Source organism: Canis lupus, chromosome 35 (assembly GCF_048164855.1).
Source record: "Canis lupus baileyi chromosome 35, mCanLup2.hap1, whole genome shotgun sequence".
NCBI lineage: Eukaryota > Metazoa > Chordata > Mammalia > Carnivora > Canidae > Canis > Canis lupus.
Window position 1 is genome coordinate 4031511 of NC_132872.1, and position 25456 is coordinate 4056966.

General features: G+C 43.0%; 1 protein-coding gene across 24 annotated transcripts in view; it reads right to left on the bottom strand.

The window, feature by feature from the left end:
* The window catches only part of KALRN (kalirin RhoGEF kinase), a 657335-nt gene that overhangs the window by 390463 nt on the left and 241416 nt on the right, over positions 1–25456 (bottom strand). For all 24 annotated transcript variants that reach the window (XM_072811625.1, XM_072811621.1, XM_072811628.1 and 21 more), the window contains exon 6: positions 13575–13697. In XM_072811625.1, the coding sequence (XP_072667726.1) occupies positions 13575–13697 (123 nt within the window). The remainder of the gene's footprint in view (positions 1–13574; positions 13698–25456) is intronic.

Here is a 25456-nt window from a genome sequence, read left to right on the forward strand (position 1 = left end):
TCTTACAAGTATAGGTTTCCTCAGAAGGCCCGCCTTAGGAATCCCAGTGTTGACAGCAAACCTAGGATCACATTCACTCTTGTCAGGGAGGAACACATTTTAGTTGCTTTACCTCTACCTTTAGGATTAGAACCTCAGAAACAAAGATGCTCGAGGTCAAGGTGGTCCATGAGAGATCATCCAGTCCACTAGTTCCTGGAATTTAGTATGCTTCATTTGGGGGCCTTGTAAGCAGCCTGGCTCCCAGGCCCATTCCTGATGGAAACCATTGCTCTCATTCCCCTGCTTTCCAAGGGTTGTTCAGCTTCTGCTAGCGCCATGACCCATAGGCCTCCCGCGGAAGTGATGGCCCCACCTTACCAGTTCTGCATCCTTGCTGCCCAAACTCTGTTCCGGGCTGTCGGCAGATGCTGTGGCATGCTTAATATCCTTATTTAATAAGTATTTATTAGGAACCTATGAGGTGCCAGGCATTATCATAGGTACTAGGGATGCAGGTGTGAATAAAACAGACAAAGGTACCCTCCACAGCTTATATCCTAGTGGGCAAAATTCTCTTTGCATTAGGGACATGAATGTGAAGATGCCTAAACTGCAAGCTCCCTTGAAGACCGCTTTGTGACTTGTGACTCCTGCTGTTCTAAGGGTCTAGCAAAAGGCATAGAGAATACGAACAGCAAAAGTTTGCTGAGTATACCAATGAGTGAATGCCGAGTGGCACACGCCTATCTTCCTCCCTCAGCCTTGTAACATCACCAGGGTTGGTGTCCACGCTCTGTCATGGCCACTCTCTTTAACCATTAATAAGGTTCTATCCTAAATATAGTGGGAACCCACTTACAAAACACCCATACTCCAGGTGTCTTTTTCTTCTTTTTAAAACAGTTCTATTGAGATGCAATTCACATACCATACAGTTCACCCACTTAAACTATGCAATTCAATGGTTTTTGAGTATACTATTAGTATTTAGTACACAGATATGCACAAGCAACACCACAGTCAATTTTAGAATATTTTCATCCTCTCAAAAAGAAGGTCTTTAGCTATTGTCTCCCCATCTCCCATCCATCCAACCTTAAGCAACAACTAATATACTTCCTTTCTCTATAGGTTATAGGTTCTCTCTTCCTTCCTTCTACTCTAGACTCTTCATACAAATGGAATCATATGGCCTTTGGAACCTGGCTTTCACACAGTAAAATGTTTTCAAAGTTTATCCATGTTACAGCATGTATCAGCACTTCATTCCTTTTTTATGGGTAAATAATATTCCATTGCATGCATATACCATATTTTGTTTATCCATTCATCAGTTGATGGACAATTTGGGTTATTTTCACCTTTTTGTTATTATGAATAATGTTCCTATACGCACTTGTGTGCAATGTATGGACATTCTGTGTGAACATATGTTTTCATTTCTCTTGGGTATATACATAGGAGTTGAATCACTGGGACATATGGTGACTCTATGTTTGACTGTTTGAGGAGCTGCCAGACTGTATTCCAAAGTGGCCACACCGTACTAGTGTGAGGGTTTGGATTTCTCAAAGTCCTTGCCAATGTTTGTTATAATCTGACTTTTTGATTATAATCATTCTAATGGGTATGAAATATCTCATTGTGGTTTTGATTTGCATTTCTCTGATGACTATCAATGTCAAACATCTTTTCATGTACTTATTGACCACCTGTATATTTTCTTTGAAGACATGTCTATACTGATCTTTATCCATTTTTTAGAGTAAGCTCTATGCCCAGCTTGAGGCTTGAACTCATGACCCCAAGACCAAGAGGCATATGCTCTATTGACTGAGCCAGCTAGGTGCTTCGCCTTTGTTCATTTTTAAACTAGGTTATTTGTCTTTGGTCACTGAGTTGTAAGAATTCCTTATACATTCTTTTTTTTTTAATTTTTATTTATTTACTTATGATAGTCACAGAGAGAGAGAGGCAGAGACACAGGCAGAGGGAGAAGCAGGCTCCATGCACCTGGAGCCTGATATGGGATTCGATCCCGGGTCTCCAGGATCGCGCCCTGGGCCAAAGGCAGGCGCCAAACCGCTGCGCCACCCAGGGATCCCTCCTTATATATTCTGTATACAAGTCCCTTATTAGACAAATGGTCTGCAAATACTTTCTCCATTCTGTGGGTTATCTTTTCACTTTCCTGATTATATTTTTTGAAGCACAAAGTTTTTTCATTTTGATGAAGTCCAATTTATTTGCTTTTAATTTAATGTGAGGAAAGGGTCCAACTTCATTCTTTTGCATGGGGCTATCCAGTTGTCCCAGCACTATTTGTTGAAATGACTATTCTTTCCAAATTGAATGATCTTCGTATCTTTGTCAAAACTCAGCTGACCATAGACATAAGGGGTTAATTAATAGACTCTCAATTCTGTTCCATTGATCAGTATGTCTATCCCATGCTGGGAGCACACTGTCTTGATTACTGTTGCTTTGTGGAAAGTTCCGAAGTCAGGAAATAGGAGTCCTTCCACTTTTTCAAGATTGTTTTGGCTATTCTGGGTCCCATGTAATTCCACGTGAATTTTAGAATCAGCTTCTACAAGCCAGCTGGGACTCTGACAGAAATATGCTGAATCTGTAGATTGATTGCCATCTTAACAAATAAAAAGTCTTTCAATCCACAAGTATGAGATGTTTTTCCCTTTATTTAGCTCTTCAATTTCTTTCAATAATGTTTTTATAATTTTCAGAGTACAAGTAGTATACCTCTTTAATTAAAACTTCCCCAAATATTTTATTCTTCTTAAGTAAACGGAATGGTTTTCTTAGTTTCATTTTCAGATTGTTCATTGTTAGTATGTAGAAATAAAATTGATTTTTGAGTATTGATTGTGCATCTTGCAATCTTGTTGAACTCATTTACTACTTCTAATAGTTTTTAATGGACGGCTTAGGATTTCCCATATGCAAGATCATGTTATCTGAAAATAGAGATAGTTTTACTTCTGCCTTTATCATTTGGATCTTTTTTCTTTTTCCTGAATAATTGCTCTAGCTAGAACTTCCAATATTGAACAGAAAGTGACAAGAGCAAACATCCTTGTCTTGTTCCCAATCTTAGATGGAACAAATCTAGTCTTTAATCATTAAGTATGATATTAGCTGTGGGTTTTTCATAGATGCCCTTTTACAGGTTGAGAAAGTTCTCTTCTAAATATTCCTATTTAGTTGAATGTTTTTATTATGAAAACGTGTTGGATTTTAAATGTTTTTTCTAAGTCTATTGAGATTATGTGGTTTTTGTTTTTTATTCTACTGATGTTAAACCAACCTCAAAATCCTGGAATAATTCCCAATTGGTCATGGTATGTAATTCTTTCTATATGTTGCTGTATTTAGTTTGCTGGTAATTTATTGGAAATTTTTGCATTCATACTTATAAACATTATGAGTCTGTACCTTTCTTTTCTTGAGTGATGTTTTTGTCTGGTTTTGGTATCTGGGTACTATTAGACTAATAGAATGAGCTGGAAAAGGTACTCTCCTGCTTTGGGGGAAAGTTTCTGAAAAATTGGTATTAATTTTTCTTTAAATATTTCTTAGAATTCAGTGTTGAAGACATCTGAGCCTTAATCTTTGCTCATTTCATCTAAGTTTCTAATTTATTGGGATACGATTATTTGTACTATTCCATTGTAATCCTTTTGATTTCTGTAAGGTTGGTAGTAATGTCTCCTTTTTCATTTCAGATTCTAGTAATTTGTTTTCTTGGTCATTCTAGCCAAAGGTTTGTTAATTTTCTTGATCTTTTCAAAGAACAAGCTTTTGTTTTCACTGATCTTTCTGTTGTTTCTCTATTCTCTTAATTCATTAATTTCAACTCTAATCTTTATTATTTACTTATTTCTGCTTGCTTTAGGGTTAGTTTGTTCTCTTCCAGTGCCTGAAGGTGGAAGGTTAGGTTATTGATTTCAGAATTTTTTAAATACAGGTATTTACAACTATAAATGTCTCTCTGAGCACTGTGTTAGCTGTATCCTATAAGTTTTGGTATGTTGTGACTAATTTTCATTCATCTCAAAGTATTTTTCAATTTCCTTTTTATTTTTGAGAGGGAGAAAATACACATGAGCAGTGAGGAGGGGCAGAGGAAGAAAGAAAATCCCAAGCAAGTCCCAGTGCAGACCCCAGGGCAGAGCCCAACATGGGGCTCAATCTCACAACTCAGAGATCATGACCTGCACTAAAATCAAGAGTTGGATGCTGACTGAGCCACCCAGTTGCCCCCCAATTTTTTTATTTCTTCTTTGACCCATTGTATATTTAGGAGTGTGTTATTTAATTTCCACATATTTCCAAATTTCCCAAAGTTCTTTCTGTTGTTGATTTTTTGTTTCATTTTGGTCAGAGAACATTATATTATTTTTACCCTATTTATTGAGGTTTGTTTTATGATCTAGCACATGATCTATCCCAGGAAATTTTCATGAACACTGGGGAAGATGTATGGTCTGCTGTTGTTGGATGGAGTATTCATGATATCTTGTTAGGTCAATTTTGTTTACAGCCCCTCTTTCCTTGTTTCAAGTTTTCTATTTTCTTGCTGATCTTCTGCTTAGTTGTTCTGTCCATTATTAAAAGTGAGAGTGTTGGAAAAAAAAGTGAGAGTGTTGAAGTCTCTATGATTGTTGGGTTGTAGTCTCCCTTCATTTCTGTCAGTTTTATTTCATGTATTTTGGTGTTCTGTTGTTACGTACATATATGCTTACATAATTATTATATCTTCCTGATGGAGTGACCCTTTTGTCATTACAAAATGTCCCTTTGCATTTCTAGTAAGATTTTTTGTTTTAAAGTCTATTTAAAAGTCTGTTATTTGTGTAGCCACTCTGGCTTTCTTGTAGTTGCTGTTTGTATAATACATCTTTTTCCATCCTTTTACTTTCACATCCTTTTACAATCTATAGTTGGATCTTGTTTTTCTTTTTTAATTCAGTCTATCTCTACCTTTGATTAGAGTGTTAGCCCTTTCACATTTTATGTCATTATTGATATAGTTGGATTTATATCTGCCATTTTACTTTTAATCTACATCACATTTTTTAAACTTTTATTCTTCCTGTCCTGCTTTCTTTTGCATTAGGTGAATATTTTATAATGTAGCATTTTAATATCTTTACTGATTTTTTTACTATTTTTCTGAGTTACTTTCTTAGCCACTGCTTTAGAGCTTACTATATACATCTTCCCTTATCAGAATCTGCTTCAGATGTATACTTAATTCCAATGAGTAAAAACATTACTCCTATCTTGTTATTCCCTTCCTCCCTTTTTGTGATATTATTATTATATACACTACATCTATAAGTGCTACAAACTTAGAGTTAGATTGTTATATTATTGATTTTTTATATATGTCTTTTAAAGAAGCAGATATAAGAAAAAAGAATTAGTATATATGTATAGCTTTTGTTATATTAACCTCTGTATTCATCACTTCTGGATCCTTCCTTTTGCTCTTGTAGATTCAAGTTACCATATGAAGTAATTTCCTTACTCCAATACAGCTTTGTTCCCACTCACCTACTTGTGCTGTTACTGGCACATATATTTCTATATGCTATAGGCATATAGCATGTTATATACATATTATTTTACACAATTTTTAAAACAATAAGAGAAAAAGAACAAATATGCATTTATATTGTCTTTTATAGTTACATGGTTACCTTTACTGATACTCTTTGTCTTTTTGTGTGGATTCAAATTACTGGTTAGGGTCTTCTTTTTTCTTTTTTAAGAATTTACTTATTTGTTCATGAGAGACACACACAGAGAGGCAGAGACATAGGAAGAGGGAGAAGCAGGCTCCATGCAGGGAACCTGATGTGGGTCTTGATCCCGGGACCAGGATCGCACCCTGAGCCAAAGGCAGACATTCAACCGCTGAGCCACCCAGGTGTCCCATTGTTTAGGGTCTTTTTTTATAATTTCTCATAAGGTGTCTCTGCTGGCAACAACCCTTCTCAGTACTCGTTTAGCTGAGGATATCTTTATTTCACCTCCATTTATGAAAGCTAGCTTTGCGGAATATAGGATTCTTGGTTGACAGTGTTTTCCTTTGAGCACTTTGAATATATTATCTCACTTCCTCCTGGCCTCCATTGTTTCTGATGAGAAATCAGTTATTAATGTTATTGAGGTTCCCTTGTGACAAGTCACTTTTCTCATTCTGCTTTCAAGATTTTTTCTTTGTCTTTGTTTCAGTATTGGGAGTGGGCAGAGGGAGAAGGAGGGAGAAAGAGAGAGAGAATCTTAAGCAAGCTCTACACCCAGTACAGAGCCCCACCTTGGGCTTGATATCATGAACCTGAGATATCATGACCTGAGCTGAAATTAAGACTTGTACACTTAACCTACTGAGCCATCCAGGTGCCCCTGCTTTCAGTGTTTACAATGATGTGTCTGGTTGTAGGTCTCTTTGCAGCTATCCTACTTAGAGCTTCCGAAGTCTCCTGGCTGTATAATTCTTTTCAATGAATTTAGGAAGATTTCAGCCATTATTTATTCTTGTATGCTTTTCTATTCTGTTCTCCCTCTTCTCTCCTTCTAGTACTCCCATTATGCATATGCTGCTGTACTTAATGGTATACCATACTTTTCTGAGGTCATGGTTTGTTTTTTTGTTTTTTTTTTCATTCTTTTTCTCTCTATTCATCAGGTTGTATAATTCATATTGATCTATTTTCAAGGTTGCTAATTCTTTCTCCTGCCTGTTCAAATCACTGTTGAGCTTTTTAGGTGAATTTTTCATTTCAGTAATTGTATTTTTCTATTTCAGAATTTCCTTTTGGTTCATTTTTATCATTTCCATCTCTTTACTAATATTCTCTGTTAAAAGAGATATTATCATCAAACCATCACCTTCCTTTACTTCTTCAATCATTGCTTCCTTTAGTTTCATTAAAAGAAAACATTTATAATGGCTATTTTGAAATTTTGTTAAATCTGACATCTGGTCACTTTCATGGGCAGTTTCTGTTGCCTGTTCTTTCCGGTAAATGTTTTTTCTCTATTTTTTTCCTGGTTATATGTTTTCTGTTCCTTTGCATGTCTTATAATTTTTTTGGAAACTGGACATTTTAAATAATATTTTATAGCAACTTTGGGTCCCAATCTCCTACTTCTAGGTCTTGTTATTGTTATTTGCTTGCTTATTTGTTTTGTGACTGGCTGGACTGTTTTAGTAAAGACTATTTCCACTTCAGGTCCCACAGTAGATGACCTCTGATGTTATTCCCCAGGTGGTACAGCCTTGGGTATTCCCACAGTCACCCTGGGATGACAGTGGTCTTGGCAGTGGTCTCTTTAATCTTCTCTTTCCTCTGACCACTTGTAAATTTCCCTAATAGTATGTTTGAAACTGCTGTTGGTTTAAACTTCTCCATTCTCTGTTGCAAATGAGGTTAACTCCTTTGGGAAAAGACTTGGAGCTCTCTGTTTTAATTTGTTTCTACCCCCAGGCAAAATCTCAGCCATGGCTCTGGAGCTGGGATTAGGGATGATGGTGTACCTCCTGAGTAATACATCACCCACTTTAGCAGCTGTACACTCAATGAATGAGATGAGTAGCCTCATGCCTCAATTTGCCTCTCCCAGCATGGAATCTCTGCCTTACAAGCTGAGGCAAGGGAGATAGGGGCCCTAGGATTCTCAGCAGTGTTGCACCTATGGTAGAGCCTCTGTTCTATGAGTTGGAGCTAGACAGAAGAAGGAGTTTCCCCTGCTTGGCCACACTCATCCAGAACTTAGCTTTAGCACAGGTAGCTTTGGAACAGGATAAGAAATGTCCTGTGATGACAATTCTTCAACTGGGAGCTGGGGCCCTATGTTCTTGGTTGCACCAGTTTGGAGGGCAATTTCATCTTATGGAACTGGGAGGGGAGAGGGAGAGAGTGGGTCTAGGTTCAAATACCACAGACTCAATGTCATTATTGAGTTTTAGTAGATTTTCTTGAATAAACATTTCTTAATTTGCTGAATGCACTTAGGTCCATTTCCAGAGACTTTATATGGTTGTTTTAAAATATTTTTCACCAAAATATAAATTAAATTAAATGATTTTTACTAGTTTCACTGGAGAGTGGGTCTGTGGAGCTCCTCAAGCTGGAAATGGACTCTTCCAGAACTTATGATGCTTTATTTTATGTAGTAACTGTTTCATACTTATAGCTTCCACAAAACAATATTTTCTAACTTTAATATGCATATAAATCACCTTGGGTAACTTGTTTAAAATGCAGGTTCCTAGAGCCAATCCACCAGAGATTATGATTGTCTATGACTAGGGTGGGAACCAAAAGAAATATGCATTTTAGCATGCTCACTATAGGATTCTTTTTTTTTTTTTTTTAAGATTTACTTATTTATTTTAGAGACAGTGGGAGAGAATGCACATGTGTTGAGTCAAGAGAGTGCTGGAGGGAGAGAGAGAATCCTCAAGCAGACTCCCCACTGTGCACAAAGCTCCATATGGAACTCAATCTCAAGACCCTGAGATCATGATCTGAGCCAAAATCAAGAGTCGGATGCCCAACTGACTGAGCCACCCAGGTGCCCTTCACTATGTGATTCTTTGAAAAAAATTGTACTATAAAGACTAATGCACACCAGATAAGATGGATCTCTTTTTCTTCCTCCTCATCTCCTCCTTCCACTTCTATAAGGTTCCTTCTTCTACAGGTTCTATATCTACTAAGGGGCTTTGTAGCTATGGTAGGATCAAATACTGACTATTTAAACATCACATAGTGTGTGTGTGTGTATGTGTGTGTGTTTACACTGAAATCTAGAAATACTCTCATTATAAAAAGTGCCTCCTAGTTGGGGCTGGAGAATCATGCTTTGGGGATGCCAAGCATCAAAGATGACAGATGACCCCAGAACAAGGCTTTTCAAATTGGGGTCAGGAGATCTGCCTCAGAATCTTTATCACTCTTGTATCAGATTTGACTTTTCCTTGATGCTACGTTTGTAATTTTCCTCAAAACAAAGATAAAGAACACCACAGGCTTTGCTGTATTTGGTCTGATTCACACGCAATCAAATGGCAATATGTGCCTCTGCTGAACAAATTAATAGGATTAAAACAGCTATCAAACATGCTATAGCAGAAAGGATTCCTACCACCCAGCTGCACATGGTTATCACTAATGTGAAGTCTCACAGTCATAATAATAGAAAATGAACATTATTTCATATTTTAAAACTCTAGACAGAAGCCATTAGCAATTTTTTTTTCCCAAAGAACTGGCTAATTAAAATAGTAAATAAGGCTACATTATGTTTGGATTTACTCCCGTGGGTGTTTTTTTCATGAAGAAATAGAACATGGATGGCTATGTGATTGTTCTATTGTATATTACAGTTCAACCCTACTTTGATCTATTCTACACTCCCATGAGAGAAGGCCACACTCAGAGGAAAGAGAATTTGTGAGAAAGGATTCTACAACAGCAGGCAAAATTAAGCAAGAGGAGGGCCTCAGAGAGCTCAAGACACCTGGCTTTCTGAGGCACTATAAGAAGCCTGCAAATATTTCCCTTTTAGGTTTAGTAGGTAGGATATTATCATTGTTGTTATTATTTTGAAGATCAAAAAACTTTATAATTCCACTGGGAATTATAAAAAAACATGTTATGGCAAAAATGCAAGTATCAACCAATTTTAACCTTTTTTTTTTCCAGAGTTGCTTATGTACCTTACTCAGTAGGGTATTACTCCCATACCCTTGATGTGTTAATAATTTGGTGGCCTTTATTGGTACCAATTCATTGATAGAAGTTAGGAAATTTCTGGTTTTTCTTTCATGATTTAATGATACTCGATTATTTCTTGGTAATGGTTACCTCAGTTGGAGCTGGGTCTTTAACCAGTATATAAAATTAGATACATGAAAACAAAACTTAAAAACCAGATAAATTATAAGTTGATTATTTTTATCTATAAAACAATATACCTAGGATTTCTTTAATTATAAGTTGTTTGATCCACCATAGAGCTAATTCACATACAATTAATTTACTATCAATAAAAAAAAAATGAGCTTTAAGTTGGGGTTGACTGTCAATCAAAACATGTACCTGACATCCCCATTTAAATTGAGTTCCTTTTATTATACTCTGTCATAGCATATCTTACTCTTCCAACATAACACTTAATGGTTTGTAATTATATATTTATTTGTGAGATTATTTACTAAACATCTGTCTCTCTACTGGAACCTCTGTGGGACAGACCATCTCTCTTTTGTTCACCACCATTTGCCCAATATCCAGCACAACATCTGATCCTTAATTATTTGTGGAATGAATGCCTGAAGAAATCATGAAGTTTGTAACATCGTAAAATGGGGAGGTTGATTGATAGGCTTTAGGATACTCTTGAATCCCTGAAATTGTCTAAGAGGTGTTCATATATGCATTACTCTTGGGAGAGGGCCCATAAGCTTCATTATATTTCAAGGGGGTCTGTGACCTCCCCCAAAGGTATGGAATCACCAGCCTATCTCAGCAATAAGTTCCAAAAGAATTTACCTGTAACCTGAAACAAAGTATGCTACATGTACCTTTACATGGACAGATTTGTGGGTGTAAGTAGAGGTGGGCGTATAATTTCCAAGAACAGAAACAGAAATGCCCCCAGTGAATTTACAGAACAATCCACATTCCCACTTCCCTTGCGTAGTGGATCATTCTATAGTCACTGGGCTCCAGCAGTAGCTGCTTGCATTCATCTGTTTCTTGGCAGCAACATCCATCACTCAAGCCAGAGAAAAGGAGTCTGTAATACCTTCCCCTCACCTGTTTGGGATGCTGACATCCCTCTTTGTGGGAGCTGCTTTTAATAACAAACCTGTAAACCTACCGGTTAACAAAGGCACAGAGCCATGTTTATAAAGCACTGGTGCCCAGGCAATTTGATCAAACAACCCTGGGATTTCCCTTGCCTTGCCCTCCAGCCAGAGAGGAGAGCCAGCCTAATCAGTCCAAGGAGGCCTCTGCGTGCAGCCTGCCTTCACAGTCAACCAGGCAACCGGGGGAGACTGTGAGATGCGCCCAACATGCTAATTGACTATTGTATATTAAATCTCCTCTTCTCTCTCTCTCCCAGCTCCACAAGATGCTTCCCTTCAGTAAATTTCCTCCCTTGTTTTTGTCCTGAAAACGGAGACTTCAAAAGTAAATTTGTCAGGAGAAAGATTTTTGTTGTGCTGTTAACTCTCGGTGATCCGTATTAACAGAGAGGAGCAGCGGTGCAGATAATTCAAAGCCAAAAGCTCTATTTAGCTTTGTAGTTCATTGTTTCGAGGGGCTTGGTGGCAGACTTACCTCCCTAATTATGTTTGTCTTCGCTTCTTATTAAAATGAGTTTGTCTGCCCTACGGCCAAGCAGTTGGGTGACAGGAAGATTCTGACACAGAATTTGTCAGATTCACCAGGGGAAGTCCACAAGGTACCCAGATAATCAAACTCGACTAGATTTGAGTTCACATTCTTAATCACCTGTGATCAATTGCCTTGCTCCTCTGTGACTAAAGTAAGCCAGGGATGAGACATAATTATAGGAGACTAGTTGGAAGGAAATGAGTCTTTACGTTCAGATGAAGATACAAGTCTGTAGTATGCAAAATTGGGTAACAAAATTCGTGTTGACGTTTTCCCTGCCTGGTCCCACAGCCTTCTATTCTGTGGCCACAGTTATCTTTCTGTGCTCATTTCATGACGATCGTCTCTACCTTCCACCCTGCTACGGTTCCCCGTGCTAGTCATCAGGGCTAGTTGCAGATACCTCAAGCTCTCCTCCCCAACACATAGGACCATCTATCTCCACCCAGCAAGTCAGATGTGGTCGTATGCCTAATGCTGGTTAATGAGGTGTGAGTGAAAGTGGCATGTGTCACTTCTAGGTGGAAGCTTCAGAGCCATTATGTGCAGTGCAGCCAGCAGCATCTGAGGCAGCGGCTGCTGTCAGCCTGAGTCCCGAGTGCCTGTGATGAACAGAACTCCTACCAGCCAGTGATGGGCATGTGATAGGACCATGAAATAAATCCCCACTGTTTTAGACCACTAAGGTATTAGGCTTCTCAGTTAACTCAGTGTATCTCTGTTACTGCACACATCAAGCTGCACCATGATGGGGCTGTGTCGCCAGCTAGACACTGAACACCTTAAGGCCAGAATTGTTTCTTCTCCAGTACATGAAGTCTAGTACACAGCATATTTAAAACAACCTGGAAGAAAATGAAGTTCTCTTCCTTTTTGGCTTCTGTAATCTTCCGTGTTTATGTTTACCTAACGCTTGCCCCCCTCTCAGCATCACTGGCTGAAATAAGAAGGTGTCTTTGGTGTTCAGATATATGGGGGACTGTGGAGCTTTTCTTTTGGACACACAAGTAGGAAGCACAAGTAGGAAAAACGAGCAGAAGAACAAAGTGAGGTAAGTCGAGGCCTCATTAGGCTACAGGCATCTTGAATATACTGGTTTCAAAAGGCAGGCAAGATTTTGAAGTCAAATCTTGGGACAACCACGTGGAAAAAACAGTATCCCCAAGTGTTAGGTTTACAAGGGATCATAGGTTCTACCCGGACTGGACTTCTACATCACCATCATCACCATCATTATTATACCAAAATTAACTGAGAACCTACCATATACCAGGCACAGCTCCCACCGCTTTATAATTGACTCATTGGGTCTTCACAGCAATTTAGAAGGGAGCTTTTACTTCCATTTTATGAATGAAGAAACAGAAGACCGGGGAAATAAATTCCCTATGGCCGCACAGCTAGCAAATATCCCTCTGTGAATTCAGCATTCACTCTAGGACCAGGGGACTTTGCTAACTCTCCGTGCATCCCATGTCCTGCCTCCTCCTCCACTCCCCTGGATGGTCCTGCCTCCTAAACCAATACAAAGCAATTCTAGCCTCCTCTCTGGTAGCAACTGTGTGTCCCTTAAGCCTCCCCTTCTCGGGTCTAAACAGCACCGATTCACTCAACTATTTCCCCCTTTTTTTTTTTAATAATACATTTATTTTTTATCGGTGTTCAATTTGCCAACATACAGAATAACACCCAGTGCTCATTCCGTCAAGTGCCCCCCTCAGTGCCGTCACCCACTCAACTATCTCCAATGAAACATTTCCAAAGAGCCTGCGGTCCCTTACCTCAGCTTGGTGATTCACATATGCTAGGGACCAAAAAATGGTTAAATCAGCAGAGCGGAACCAGTGACTTTCCCTTACAGACCAGTATTGAGCAAATGCCTTCTACAATCCCAGTACCTTCCTTTCACCAAATAAAGCAGAGTCCAGAGGCATAAATGGGCCACAATCTGCTATGGGAACAGCTGGCTGGCCGCACATCCTACACACATCTCCACGGAGTGCTAAAGAGTCCACATGTTCAGATCCCCTCCCTCTTACTCAGGTCTCATGTCCATCTCTACCCCTCCCTCCTTCTCCTCCTCCCCCAGGGCCCCGCACCTCTGCTGTCCTGCCCCCAGAGGCAGTGCTGAGAACAGGCGCCCCCACTCACCATGGAGTTCATAGCGAAGTGATTGTGCTGCGTCTGGAGGTCTAGGGCATGCTGGTAGCTCACGCCGATCTCCGTATGGCTCTGGAGGAATAACTCCTTGTTGTGGCTTATCCAGTCGAACATCTAGAGGTGACAAGAAGGTACAGAGTAGTCACAAGAGTCATGGATCCAGCAGTGCAAAACGTTCAGAGCTACTGGAAGGAAAAAAGAGAGTCCTTCTGTTGGTGCCCAGTGAGAACCAGTCATCGTTCTCGGTGTGGGGGTGGCCCACAGCCTGGTTTCCTAGAGAAGCCCTCGCTTTTAGCTAAGGATGCATCATCAGCCTCTGTGTTACTTGATAGAGCCTAAGGGAAAAAGAGAAAGTGAGTAAGAGGATCAGGGAGATGGGTAAAGAAGCTGTTTTCATTATCCCTATCTACTTCCCCTTTGTAAAAAAAACATTTAGAAAGCTTCAAAAGAGCCCCATGCTTGCTTTAGGGACAAGTGCTGAGAGTACAACGTGGAGGCTTCATCCGTTCCCTATCGCACTAGAAGAGAGAAACCCTTGTTGGAAGCAACAGGGCACCCTGACATCCCCCATCCCACATCACATCGCTCAACCACACACATCGTTGAATCGACTCGACTAACCCACCTTTTCTTGTAACTCCATAGCCTCCCAATCCAAGGGTTTCTGCTATAACCCATCAGGAACCAGAAGAGGAGGATTTTAAGGGTAGGGTGAGTTCTAGCTGGCACAGTGGACACAGTCATCCCCCGACCCCTTAGCTCTCTACCCTGGTTTTTTATTTATTTGGTTGGTTAGGCGTCCACCTCTCTACTAGGGAGCCCACACATATTAAGGAGAGCTGACCAGAATCTCAATTCCAAGGGAGGGGTCATTCTAACAGTTATCCATCCTCAGGATACCAGATCTAAGCCAAACAGTGTAGGATGTTTCCCAGCCAACGGGGTTGTCTCAGAAATGGGAATGCTATCCAATTCAGTACAATAAAACATGAGGGGATGTCTGTCTGGAAGCTTCTGGGAAAACAGAACCTAGTTCTTTAGATATAATTTCTCTCCCCCAATACTGTCATTGTGACCCTGAGCCTCAAATTGTTACAGCCATTGGGTGTTGGCAGCTTAAGGGTGAAGCCCATGAGCAGAGAAAGGGTGCAGCCAAAACAATGGCAGGAAACAGGCAAGATCCCTGACTGAGCTTTGCCGGAACTAAGCCATGTCTCTGGACTTCCCTAGTACCTGAGCCAAGAAATCCTCTTTATCACTCAAGTGCAGTCAAGTGACAGAGCCAGGAAAAGGTGGGAAGCCTTTGGAAAAAGAGGACTCCTCTACGTGGAACTGAAGCTACATAGTTGGGATGGTCTCAGCTGCAGAGCAGAGCCTGGAGAGGCTGAGTACAGGTGCAGGCTGAGGAGCGGCATGGATGGTGCTGCCTTTCTTGAAGGAAGAACTCCAGACTCACTTCTTATTCCCCTTTGAGCAGCAAAGTGACTTTACTTTTTCAGTTGTGGTCAACCAACAGGACACGTGCTATGTGCCAGGCACTGTCCCAGGCAACGGAAAAGCAAAAATGACTAACATGTGGTTCTTGAGTTTAAGTGGTGTAAAGACCAGTGTGGCAAGCAGACAAGGACTCAGATAAAACGTTAGGGCCACTTGGCATAGGACTTGATTAAAACCATGACTTGAAAAAGAAAATCTATCAAGATAAAGCCCCATAAGTTCTACCAAGCTAGCACCCACTCTTTATGGAGTGGGGACAAGGCTTCCCAGGGGAGGTGTCCCCTGAGCTGAGCCCAGCTCAGGTAGGAATTAGCCAGGTGAGAGGGACGTGAGCTCCAGGAAATGAGGAGCCCAAAGAAGCGAACTTGGGGGCAGTCTGAAAGCATCCTGGCTGTGCTTCTGGGATCTGACACGAGGAGGAGTTGGGGCTGGACAGGCACCAGGACAGTTGAACACAGAGAGCCCTGGAGACAGGCTTTTAGGAGACCCGCACTCTATTCTGCGGGCAGCGAGCAGTGTGGAAGGTTTTTTTTTTTTTTTTTTTTTTTTTTTTTAAGATTTTATTTATTTATTCATAGAGACAGAGAGAGAGAGAGGCAGAGGGAGAAGCAGGCTCCATGCAGGGAGCCTGATGTGGGACTCGATCCCGGGACTCCAGGATCCCACCCCAGGCTGCAGGCGGCGCCAAACCGCTGCGCCACCAGGGCTGCCCAGTGTGGAAGGTTTTAAACCAAGCACTGAAATGTGATGTGAGCTTTGATTGCAGTGTGGACAGGAGACAGGGAGAAGGACAGAGAGAAGGGTTAGGAGGCGGTGACAGCAATCCTGGTAAGGGACGGGGAGAACCTGGAAGCCTGGCTTAGGGCCAGGGCAGCTGAGTCTGCAAAGCAGGCAGGCTTGAGAACTCCTAGGATGGGGAGCAAGACTCACAATTATTTGGGGGAGGGATGGGGAGGATGAGCTAGGGGACAGCCAGGTGTCTGGCATAGGACCCTGGGTCTTTGGAGGAAAGCTGGCACCAGGGTGCTACCTAAAGAGGAGGGTAGGAATGTGGGATGGGAGCTGAAGGTTGTGAGTTCTGTTTGAGATGTGCCAAGTTTGAGAGGCTCACGAGAGCTCCAAGCAGAGGTACGCGTGGGCAGTGAGACTCCTGCGTCTGGGGTCAGGCGAGGGGCATCGGGCTGGGACAGCTCCCACTGCGGTATAAACATTTCAGGCTTCTGAAGGCACCCATGCATGGTTTGGAGGGGACTCCCCCTTTGGAGTTCCCCACATCAGTCCCAGCTACCTCTCCGGATAATGAAGGAAGGATGAAAGCCTCACTCTTCACCCTGCGGTATCAGAGGCTGTTTCGGGCTCGGGGCTCGTGCGGAGGTTGGGCTAACCTGTGCTGTGTGCACTGTCCTGGATCTGCCAACTGCAGTCAGTCCCACGGGGGCTCCCCCGACCCCTCAATTATTACTAGGGACAAAGGAAAAACAAAAACAAAAACAAAAACAAAAAAAAAAAAAAAAGAAGACGACAAGTGCCCCAGGAGTGTAGAGGAACCTTATTTTGTAATTTTGATCTTTAAAATTCTGCCTCTCAACCCCATTTTAAAATAATTTCTCATCTCTTTTCTTTATTGAAAAAAGAATCAATAAAGTTAATGAAAGCCCGAAATGCCTGAAGTCCCCGGAATTTGTGATGAAAAGCGCTCACTCCATGCACTTTCTTGGATATCCCAGTGGCCGAGAAGTGACCTTCCCTGTATGTTCTGTTAAATGACTATTTAGATATGCAAATCAGCAGCGGGGTTATGCGCCAGCACCACAATGATTAGACTGCCTGGGGCTGGTCCAGGCTGGACTGCAGAGGAGGGGCTGCTGGAGGAACGGGGCTCCTCTCCGAATGGGCCTCCCCCACAACGGCAGCGCCCAGGCCTCCACTTTGGAGCATACCAGCAGCTCTCCAATGGCCAAGATCCCGGCAAAAATCAACTGTGCTGGAAGCAGCCCCCCGAACAGGTGACACATGTCTCAGGAAGAAAGTAAAAGGCCTACTCTGGGGACCAGATGGTCCCATGTGATCCCAAGAAACCAGAGTCTCTCCAAGGCATCTCTCCCCTAAGAACCAGTCTCAAGTCTTCTCTGGGCCTGAGTCTTCTGCCTAATGGGCTATAACCCGCACCCTTGGTAGCCTGGCCATCCGCAAGGGCCACGGTCATTTCTGCTGCATTCAGTGCATCTGGCTGTGGAGAGAATATGTGCACATCTGTGCAAGTGTGCATGTGTGTGCACACTCATGTGTATGTGTGCACCGAGTAGGGTGAGACCTAGGCTGGCTCCAAGCTTCGTCCTGTCACCAACTCCCTATGAGACTGTGGGCAAGTCTCATTTCTGGGTTTCTCCTCATTTGCAAAGGATAAGTGGTTCCCAGAAAGGAGGTTAAGCTCCCAGTTTAGATTCAAGCCCAGTTTGGAAACTTAAGAAATTTTTTTTTTTTTTTCATTCAGAATAAAATAGTTTTAATGAGCCTCCTGGATCGGAAGGTATAGTCACTGCTGCAACTTACATTTCTAACTTTTGAAGAAAAGAACGACGATAAGAAAACCACCATCAACAAAAAAAAAAGAAAACCACCATCATTTGATAGCCAGGGAAAGGCGATTCCTGAGTCTCAGCCCTGACACTGTCCGGCGTGTTAGAGTTCAGAAGGCCGGTCAGTGAGAAAAGCCTGGTGTCGTGGCTCTTGGCGCTGACGCAAGAAAGAATTAGAGACCATCGGGGCCCAAAGTGAAAGCAGAAAACAGTTTTCTTTTTTTTCATTTTTTTTTTTAAGCTTTTATTTATTTATTCATGAGAGACCCAGAGACAAAGGCAGAGACAAAGGCAGAGGGAGGAGCAGACTCCTCACAAGGAGGCCCCAGGATCACGACCTGAGCCAAAGGCAAACTCTCAACCACTGAGCCACCCAGGTGTCCCTCTCATATTAATTTTAAACTAAAAAATCTTACAGAGTCATCAGCTCCTGTATGTGGAAAGAAGTAGTAGATCCAGCCCTCCTCCCTCGCTACTGAAGGACACCCCAAAACCCCCTTTCTCGGAGGACAGTATAAGGAATTTGGGCAAACAGCAGAGACCAGAAACCCCCTGGGTCAGGAAGTAGTTCTGGCAAGTGGTACCCTTAAAGACACCCAATTCAGTGGCTGTTGCTATTCCATTGAAAGTACCTCCAACCTCTAAATCTCAGAAAACAGTTTTATTTAAGCAACAGTACACGCTCCTAAGGGACAGCAGGCAGGTTCAGTGAGGAGGAACCAGCCCCCAGGCTGTTTCGGGATTGGATGCCAAGTGGGTCTTTCTGGGCTGGGAGGAGTGATGCCCAGTGGGGTGGTCTCCAACGGAGGCTGTTTCCAGTCCTTTGGGGGCTGCCCCTCTCACAGGCTGGGAGGGGGAGTGTTTGACCCTAAAAGGTTAGTATCAGATCCTGCAGCCTATCTCCACGAGGGCGGGGCTGCAACCGCAGAGCAAATGCATCATAAGGCGTCTAGGGGTTACCCTGGGGAGGAGGAAGAGGAGGGCGAGCCCTAACCTGTGGCTCTTGATCCGTCAGCCCCAAGGTCTTGGAAGCTACAGGGACAGGATGTTGTCCCCCCAGGCTTCTAACGTGTAACCCACTCATCACGGTCCTTTCCCCCAGCTCCTATCTAACTAACTGCCCTCCCTATCACTGTCCCCCGCAGCTCCCCCCACCCCAAGGACTTGGGATCCTGACTTCTTTCAGGTCAAAGGATGAAGATTCCTTGGGGCATTCCTTCCACTGCGCACGGTAGCTTCTGCCTAACGTGGCCATTCGAACACTTCCTCTCACTGCACCGACCGGGACTGTTTATAGACGGGGACACAGGCTCAGAGGCGGGAAGCCAGGGTCTAGCATCCTTCCCTCCACCCGATGCACATTCACTGAGTGCCCGTTGAACCAGGCTCCTGGGACACTGCCCTGCTTCCTGCATACAGCTGTAGGACCTCGGAGGACTGGGCTCCCCAGGGCAGTAACCCCCACTCCCCCCACCACCCCCAAAAGGCAGCCACCCAGGGGGCCCTGTGAAGCCCCAGAGGTAACGTGCTGCCCTTCACATGGGGCCATTCACTCTCTAACACGCAGCCGACTCCGCTCCCCTCACCCCTGCCCCACCAGGGCATGGGGACCCTGATTCAAAGAGCTCCACTACCTCTCAGCAAATACTTCGTGAATGAAATGAATGCACGACTGAGTTGGCCACGGGCTCTGGGGTTGCTAATCCCCGGACAAACTGGCCCTTCCTAAACCCCTTCCAGCCAGGTCATTTTATGATTTGATCTATTTGAATTGGGCTCTCTGGAAACGCTTCAACTAGACTGACCCAAAGAGCTTAAAAAAAAAAAAAAGATAAAAACCACAGAAAATATCTCCACAGTAGTTTCAAACATTTTCATCTGTCTTTATTTATTTATTTATGTTTCGGAGAAGCTACAAATGGTTGGTTCAACAAAATGTACTATGACAACAAAATTCCTCCAAGAGGAAAGTTCATGTCTAAATAATGAAATTTTATCTCTTTGCTTGGAAACTAACATAGTTTTGTCTCATTAAGAGGATGGATTTTACATGTAAGCTACTTGGGTTTTTGGTTTGTTTTTTTTCTTTTTCATGTTTTGCTTTTAACTAAACTGATTTTTTTTTAATGCTGGCTAAAATTCAGTGAAAATATAAAAATCAGGTTCTTAATATATAATAAATAATTAAAAAGGATCTATTTAAATGCAAATTGGGAAAATAAACAAAACCTTTTCCCCCTTTTCTTATAAAGACAGATATAGCTAAAAGGTTATTATTGTGTTTTTAATGAAGCACAAACTATTTCATAGATCAAAGAAATTAAATAAGGATCTTGGGCTTATTTTCCTTCATTTGCCAAATTTAGCAATGACATCTGATTTAGAGTTTTAACTTTCAAACCACCTTACCACCTACTGTTAGTATTTTATACTGTCTGTAATCATAGATTATAGTGGTTTTAAATTTGCTCATATTCAGCTTTGATAAGTTGATTAAGAGGATAGAAGGCAACCAGCGGATTTTCTTTGCCTAAATATGTGCACTCCAATGTCAACGGTGTCTCCTTGACCCTGCTTGTACACAGGAGTGACCCAACCATAAAAACTTATGCCATAAACAGTGCTAACAACTCCTTGCTGGTGAACCTTGCTACATCTGGGACATACGGTGTGTGGTCAATTCAACAGCAAACTTAGACTGCAAAGAACAGAGCCTCCAAATCTTGGGTTCTAGGACAGATTCAGCTATATAAACTTTGACAAGTTAAGTCATTGATCTGAGCCTCCATTTCTTTATCTGCAAAATGGGATAACACTTTATACTATTTTAACCTTAGGATAATAGTGGGATTCAAATAAGATAACGGTTTCATGTTTCATGCCCTAAGTGCTACGTACTCGACAGATTTTAAAATCCACATAGCGAACATCGTCTAGTACACGTTTCCCTAATGTCTTCATTTAGAGCACAAAATAGATGCCAGGTATGGATTTAAAATTGTAGTAGGTTCACCCTACTGCAAAATCACTGCAGGCTAACAGGAATCACACCTGCACCTCATATGCAAACAGCCTCCCCAAGATGCACCCCCACAGCTATAAACATGCCCAGAGGCACCTGTGCATCCTCCCACCACCTCCACATACACAGAGGGGTTCTCGGGTGCTCTTGCCCACGCAGGACTCAGAGTCCCATGCACCCTCTCTGAGCTATGCTTGAGGGCGCTGGTGCCCTCCTGCCTAACCAGGGTGGCCTGACCAGGACCTCATCTCTCTCTTTTTTTTTTTTTAATTTTTATTTATTTATGATAGTCACACAGAGAGAGAGGCAGAGACACCGGCAGAGGGAGAAGCAGGCTCCATGCGCCGGGAGCCCGAGGTGGGACTCGATCCTGGATCTCCAGGATCGAGCCCCGGGACAAAGGCAGGCGCTAAACCGCTGGGCCACCTAGGGATCCCAGGACCTCATCTCTCCTGCCTTGCTTCCAGATCCTCCCCTCTGCACTCACTCTCCCTTCCCCAACTCTTTCACTACTAGTCTCAGCTCCCTTGGTTCTTCATGGTTTTACATTCAGGAGAGACTCCTATTAAAATGCATTATTCCCACAGCCTCCCCTGGAAGTAGTTTATTCTGCATATGGAAATAGCTCAGTGAGAGAGCAAGGCCCTTTGCCAGCATGGCCCAGGGGTGAGAGCCAAACTGAGGTGGCAGGGGAGGCCCCCATCAAGAGAGGTGGAAAGGGAGAGGGAGGGAGAGGCAAGAGGCGCCTGAGGCCTAACTTCCCCACCTTCCAATCTTGCCAGCACAGGAGCTCTAACTGGTGCCAGGGCATACATTCTCGTGCAAACTGGGCAACACACAGATCCCAGGACACTTAAGACCCTTCAGCCCTGTTTGTGATGACCACTCTCCTAGGACTGCAAGCTCTCCTACTAAAGGAAGAAAGGAGCACAAGGAAAAAAAAAATATAAAGGACTCCAAATGTGGACTTAGGTTCTAGGTTCCTAGAATTCCACCCTGGAGAGAGCTCGACACCTTGCCCCATGATTTCTGCAAGGCTTGCAGGTCATGGGCATTCCGGGTTCGAGAGACCATCTTAGGACTTGTGCCTGATAGACTGTAGGTGTCAATAAATATCTACCTAAGGAAAGGAGATGCCTGGGCTCTGCCTCATTGTTTTTTTTTTTGTTTTTTGTTTTTGTTGTTGTTGTTTGTAGGTTTCCGGCACGTCGACCAGTACACTTTTCTATGTTGCATAGAAGACCAGCAATTTTTATCTTTCACCATAAACCCAGCTGCTCTAGGGAGGATGGCTCATCCCGGTTACCTGGGAGACCCTATCACTGAATCAGCCAGGATGCCAAACAATTTCACTGCCCAGGCTCTGTCTCTAACCTGTAGACATGCTATCAATCCCCTAGCACATTTCTTACACCTTCCATACTCTACATTCCCTAATTCCCAAATCTCCGACCTAGCACTCTAATACGTTGCTCATGTCTAGAAGAGTCCCAGTTTCTCTATAAAACTGGCAAATATCCCGCTGTGAGGAAGGACTGAACAAAAACTCTTTCTCCTTCTGCACAATAATCTGACCTTCATTTAATACCCCAATTCTGTTTCCCTGGAAACAGGGGAAGACAGTACGTGGCAACATGTCACTAAATCATGTTGCCTTGGGTAAGAACATCTACTGTGACACGTAAACTGTGTCTGGACTGGAAAGACTATCAGTGAACTATTAACACCTGATGGGGACACCATACCTTGGCCTTCCCAGAGCTTGATAACTCTTGTAACTGCCACGTCCATTGCAGGGGCCCTGGAAGCCGTGCCAGTGAAGCTGCTACAAGAGATATTGGCTCCCGTGGGGCACGGAGCTCTAAAGCCAGGCAGCTTCTGCGACTGGACACATGGCTCTTGTCTCCTGGCAACTGAGCCAGACTGTGGCAAAGACTGTCCTGTGGGAAAGCCATGGTTCCCATATTATACCATCCTTAGGGGATCAGTGTGAAATGCCACCCCCAGCGGTGGTCCTGCAGTCAGCATGTGTCACAGGACCTAAGGAGACTCTCTGTAGGTGTTGCCTCCATATTTCAGAGCCAAACAATATGAACAGCAGTACTGTACCTCCTCCTGTCTTGCCCTTCTCCATCTTCCTCTCTCATTCTCTACTTCTCTCAGGGACAGAGCAGTGATAGTGGTTGGGTGGCAGAGCTGAGATTCAATCCCAGGAGGCTGAGTTCCAGTGCTGATGCTCTTAACTCTCTGGCTCCACCTTCCAAGGTGCTCAGAGCTTCACCCTGGCTATCTTTCCTGTCCTCACCAGACTAGGAGAAGTACATTCTGCCCCTGATGCCTCTGTTTACCCTCCACCCACTCCCTCCCTAACTCCTGGTGATAGGCACTACCTTTACTACTTCCTGAATCTGCACCCACAAGGAAAACCATCCCCACCTTTCAGAGTTCTTTGTTCTGCTACTCCTCCTTCCCCTTGGACTCTCATCACAATCTGATAGGGATCTTTCGGAAATTCCCTTTCTCTGGCCCCGGCACCAGGTCATTTTCAGGAGCAGGCCATGGCCTACAGACATATCTACGCTAGCCCTCTTGCTTCTATGGGCCTCCCCCGACCCACCCACCGCGCCATGACCTGAAATTCTCCGAGGAGCACCATCACTTCCACACTCGCACACTCCCGGAGACCTCACGTCTCTGCACAACAACAGTAATAGAAACACTCTCATTTTGAAAGCAGACTAGTTGTCCAGTCCTATGCTGATCTATCCAAACTTGCCTCCCACTCATCTCGCTGCCCTTTCGTGACCTCCCTTCACGTGCCTCACATCCTTACTGCAATGGCCTCAAGACTTGGGCCTCAGTCTTCTGCCTCTTATTCACCAGGCTCTGTCCACCTGAAACTCCATCCAGGCTCAGGATTTCAACAACACGAGTAGTGTTCTCCATTTCATGTGCCACGTTGTACTTGAGGTACTACACCACGTACTTAGATGGATGACCTCATGTAGTCCTTATAATAATGCTAGAAAGGAAAGCATTGTTCAATCCATCTTCAACATGCTGGAAACTCAGTTTGAAGAGTTGAGGCAAACTGCAAAAGATCCCACAGCTTGTAAGTGATGGGGATGAATTTAGAACCTAGTGTCCATCTGAACCTACATCCCATACAATTTCCTCTGTTCCAGGGTTCCCTCTTCGCATGACTTCCCAGGTAAGTAACAATACTAACTGTGTGCCTGGCTCTGCACAAAAAGCTTCATAGCATCTTTTCAGTCTTCACCTGTGGGAGCTAGTAGATGCCATCATCACCACCTTTTTGTAGTTACAGAAACAGATAAACAACTTGGCCAGAGTCACACAATGAAAACTCAAATGGCATACTGAAGACTCAAATCTAGGTCTGCATGACACCCAAGTCCATGTTTTATTTTTTTTAATTATTGAGATTTTTTTTTAAAGATTTTATTTATTTATTCATGAGAGACAGAGAGAGAGAGAGAGAGAGAGAGAGAGAGAGAGTGAGAGAGGCAGAGACACAGGCAGAGGGAGTAGCAGGCTCCATGCAGGGAGCCCGACATGGGACTCGATCCCGGGACTCCAGGATCATGCCCTGGGCCAAAGGTAGGCTCTAAACTGCTGAGCCACCCAGGGATCCCATCCCCTTGATGTTTGACTGTATCTCCCACTACTGTGTCTTTTCTATGGAAACTTCTACCTTCTTCTGACTTCCCACATCTTCACCACATTCCCCAGACCCCATTTGTTCTTCTTTCCCTCAAATAATTGAAATATCCCCTCTATTTTCCATTCCTGCTGCTACTCAGCCCCTGGTCCCTCTTGCCTATATTACTGCAATCACTTCCATACTGGTCTCCCCAGACTCCAGTTACTCCCTTATACGAAGCTATATACTCCCCCACTAGGTTCACTGTTCTAATATGCTGCTTTCACCATGGCATTCCCCCAGTCAAAACATGCATGCATGTGCACACTCACATGCTTGCACACACACGCACACAGACACACACACACACACACAAAGCACTGCTGTTGTCATCCACAATGCAAACAAAATCCAGTCTTCTTGTTCTAGCATTCAAGGCACTCCCCCTCTCTCTTTGGTCCAAATCCGCCTTCCCCTATTATTTTATACCACTGTCCTAAATCAAGCATCCTTTCCAGTCATACGCTATTCGCCACCATGCAAATACATCACACTGTGCTCATTGCCACCTCCATATTCGTGCTCACATCTTTCCCCCTGTGAAATGTTACACACCCAAATATCCAAATTGCTCCCATCTTTCAAAATGCAATTAAAGTCATTTCCTCGTAATGCCTTCTTTGACCAACTGGGCCCATACTGATTTCTTTTTCCTCCAAACTTACTGCTCCAGTGTCTACTGCAAGAGTTCACAAATCTAGTCTTAATTCAGAACTATCTGAAATGTTTTTGTAAAAAATAAAGCTTCCTATGCTTCACACCTAAGATTCTGATTTAGAGGGAGCTTTCTAGGTGATTCTGATACACTTGCATTTTTATTTAAATGGTTCATGTGGAGACTTATGGTCTGTCCGTGATAGGGTAGCTGATATCAGACTCAGCCCTACCATCTATAAACTATTTAAAAGCACAGGTCAGTAACCAAAATAGACCAATCATCCATGAGGGAAGAGAAGCACACAATGTAAGCCCTCTGTGGAGTAGATAAATAGTTGAGCAGAGAGCAGCTCTCTTTCTGGGTATAAAAAACTGGGTATAAAAAAACAAGAGT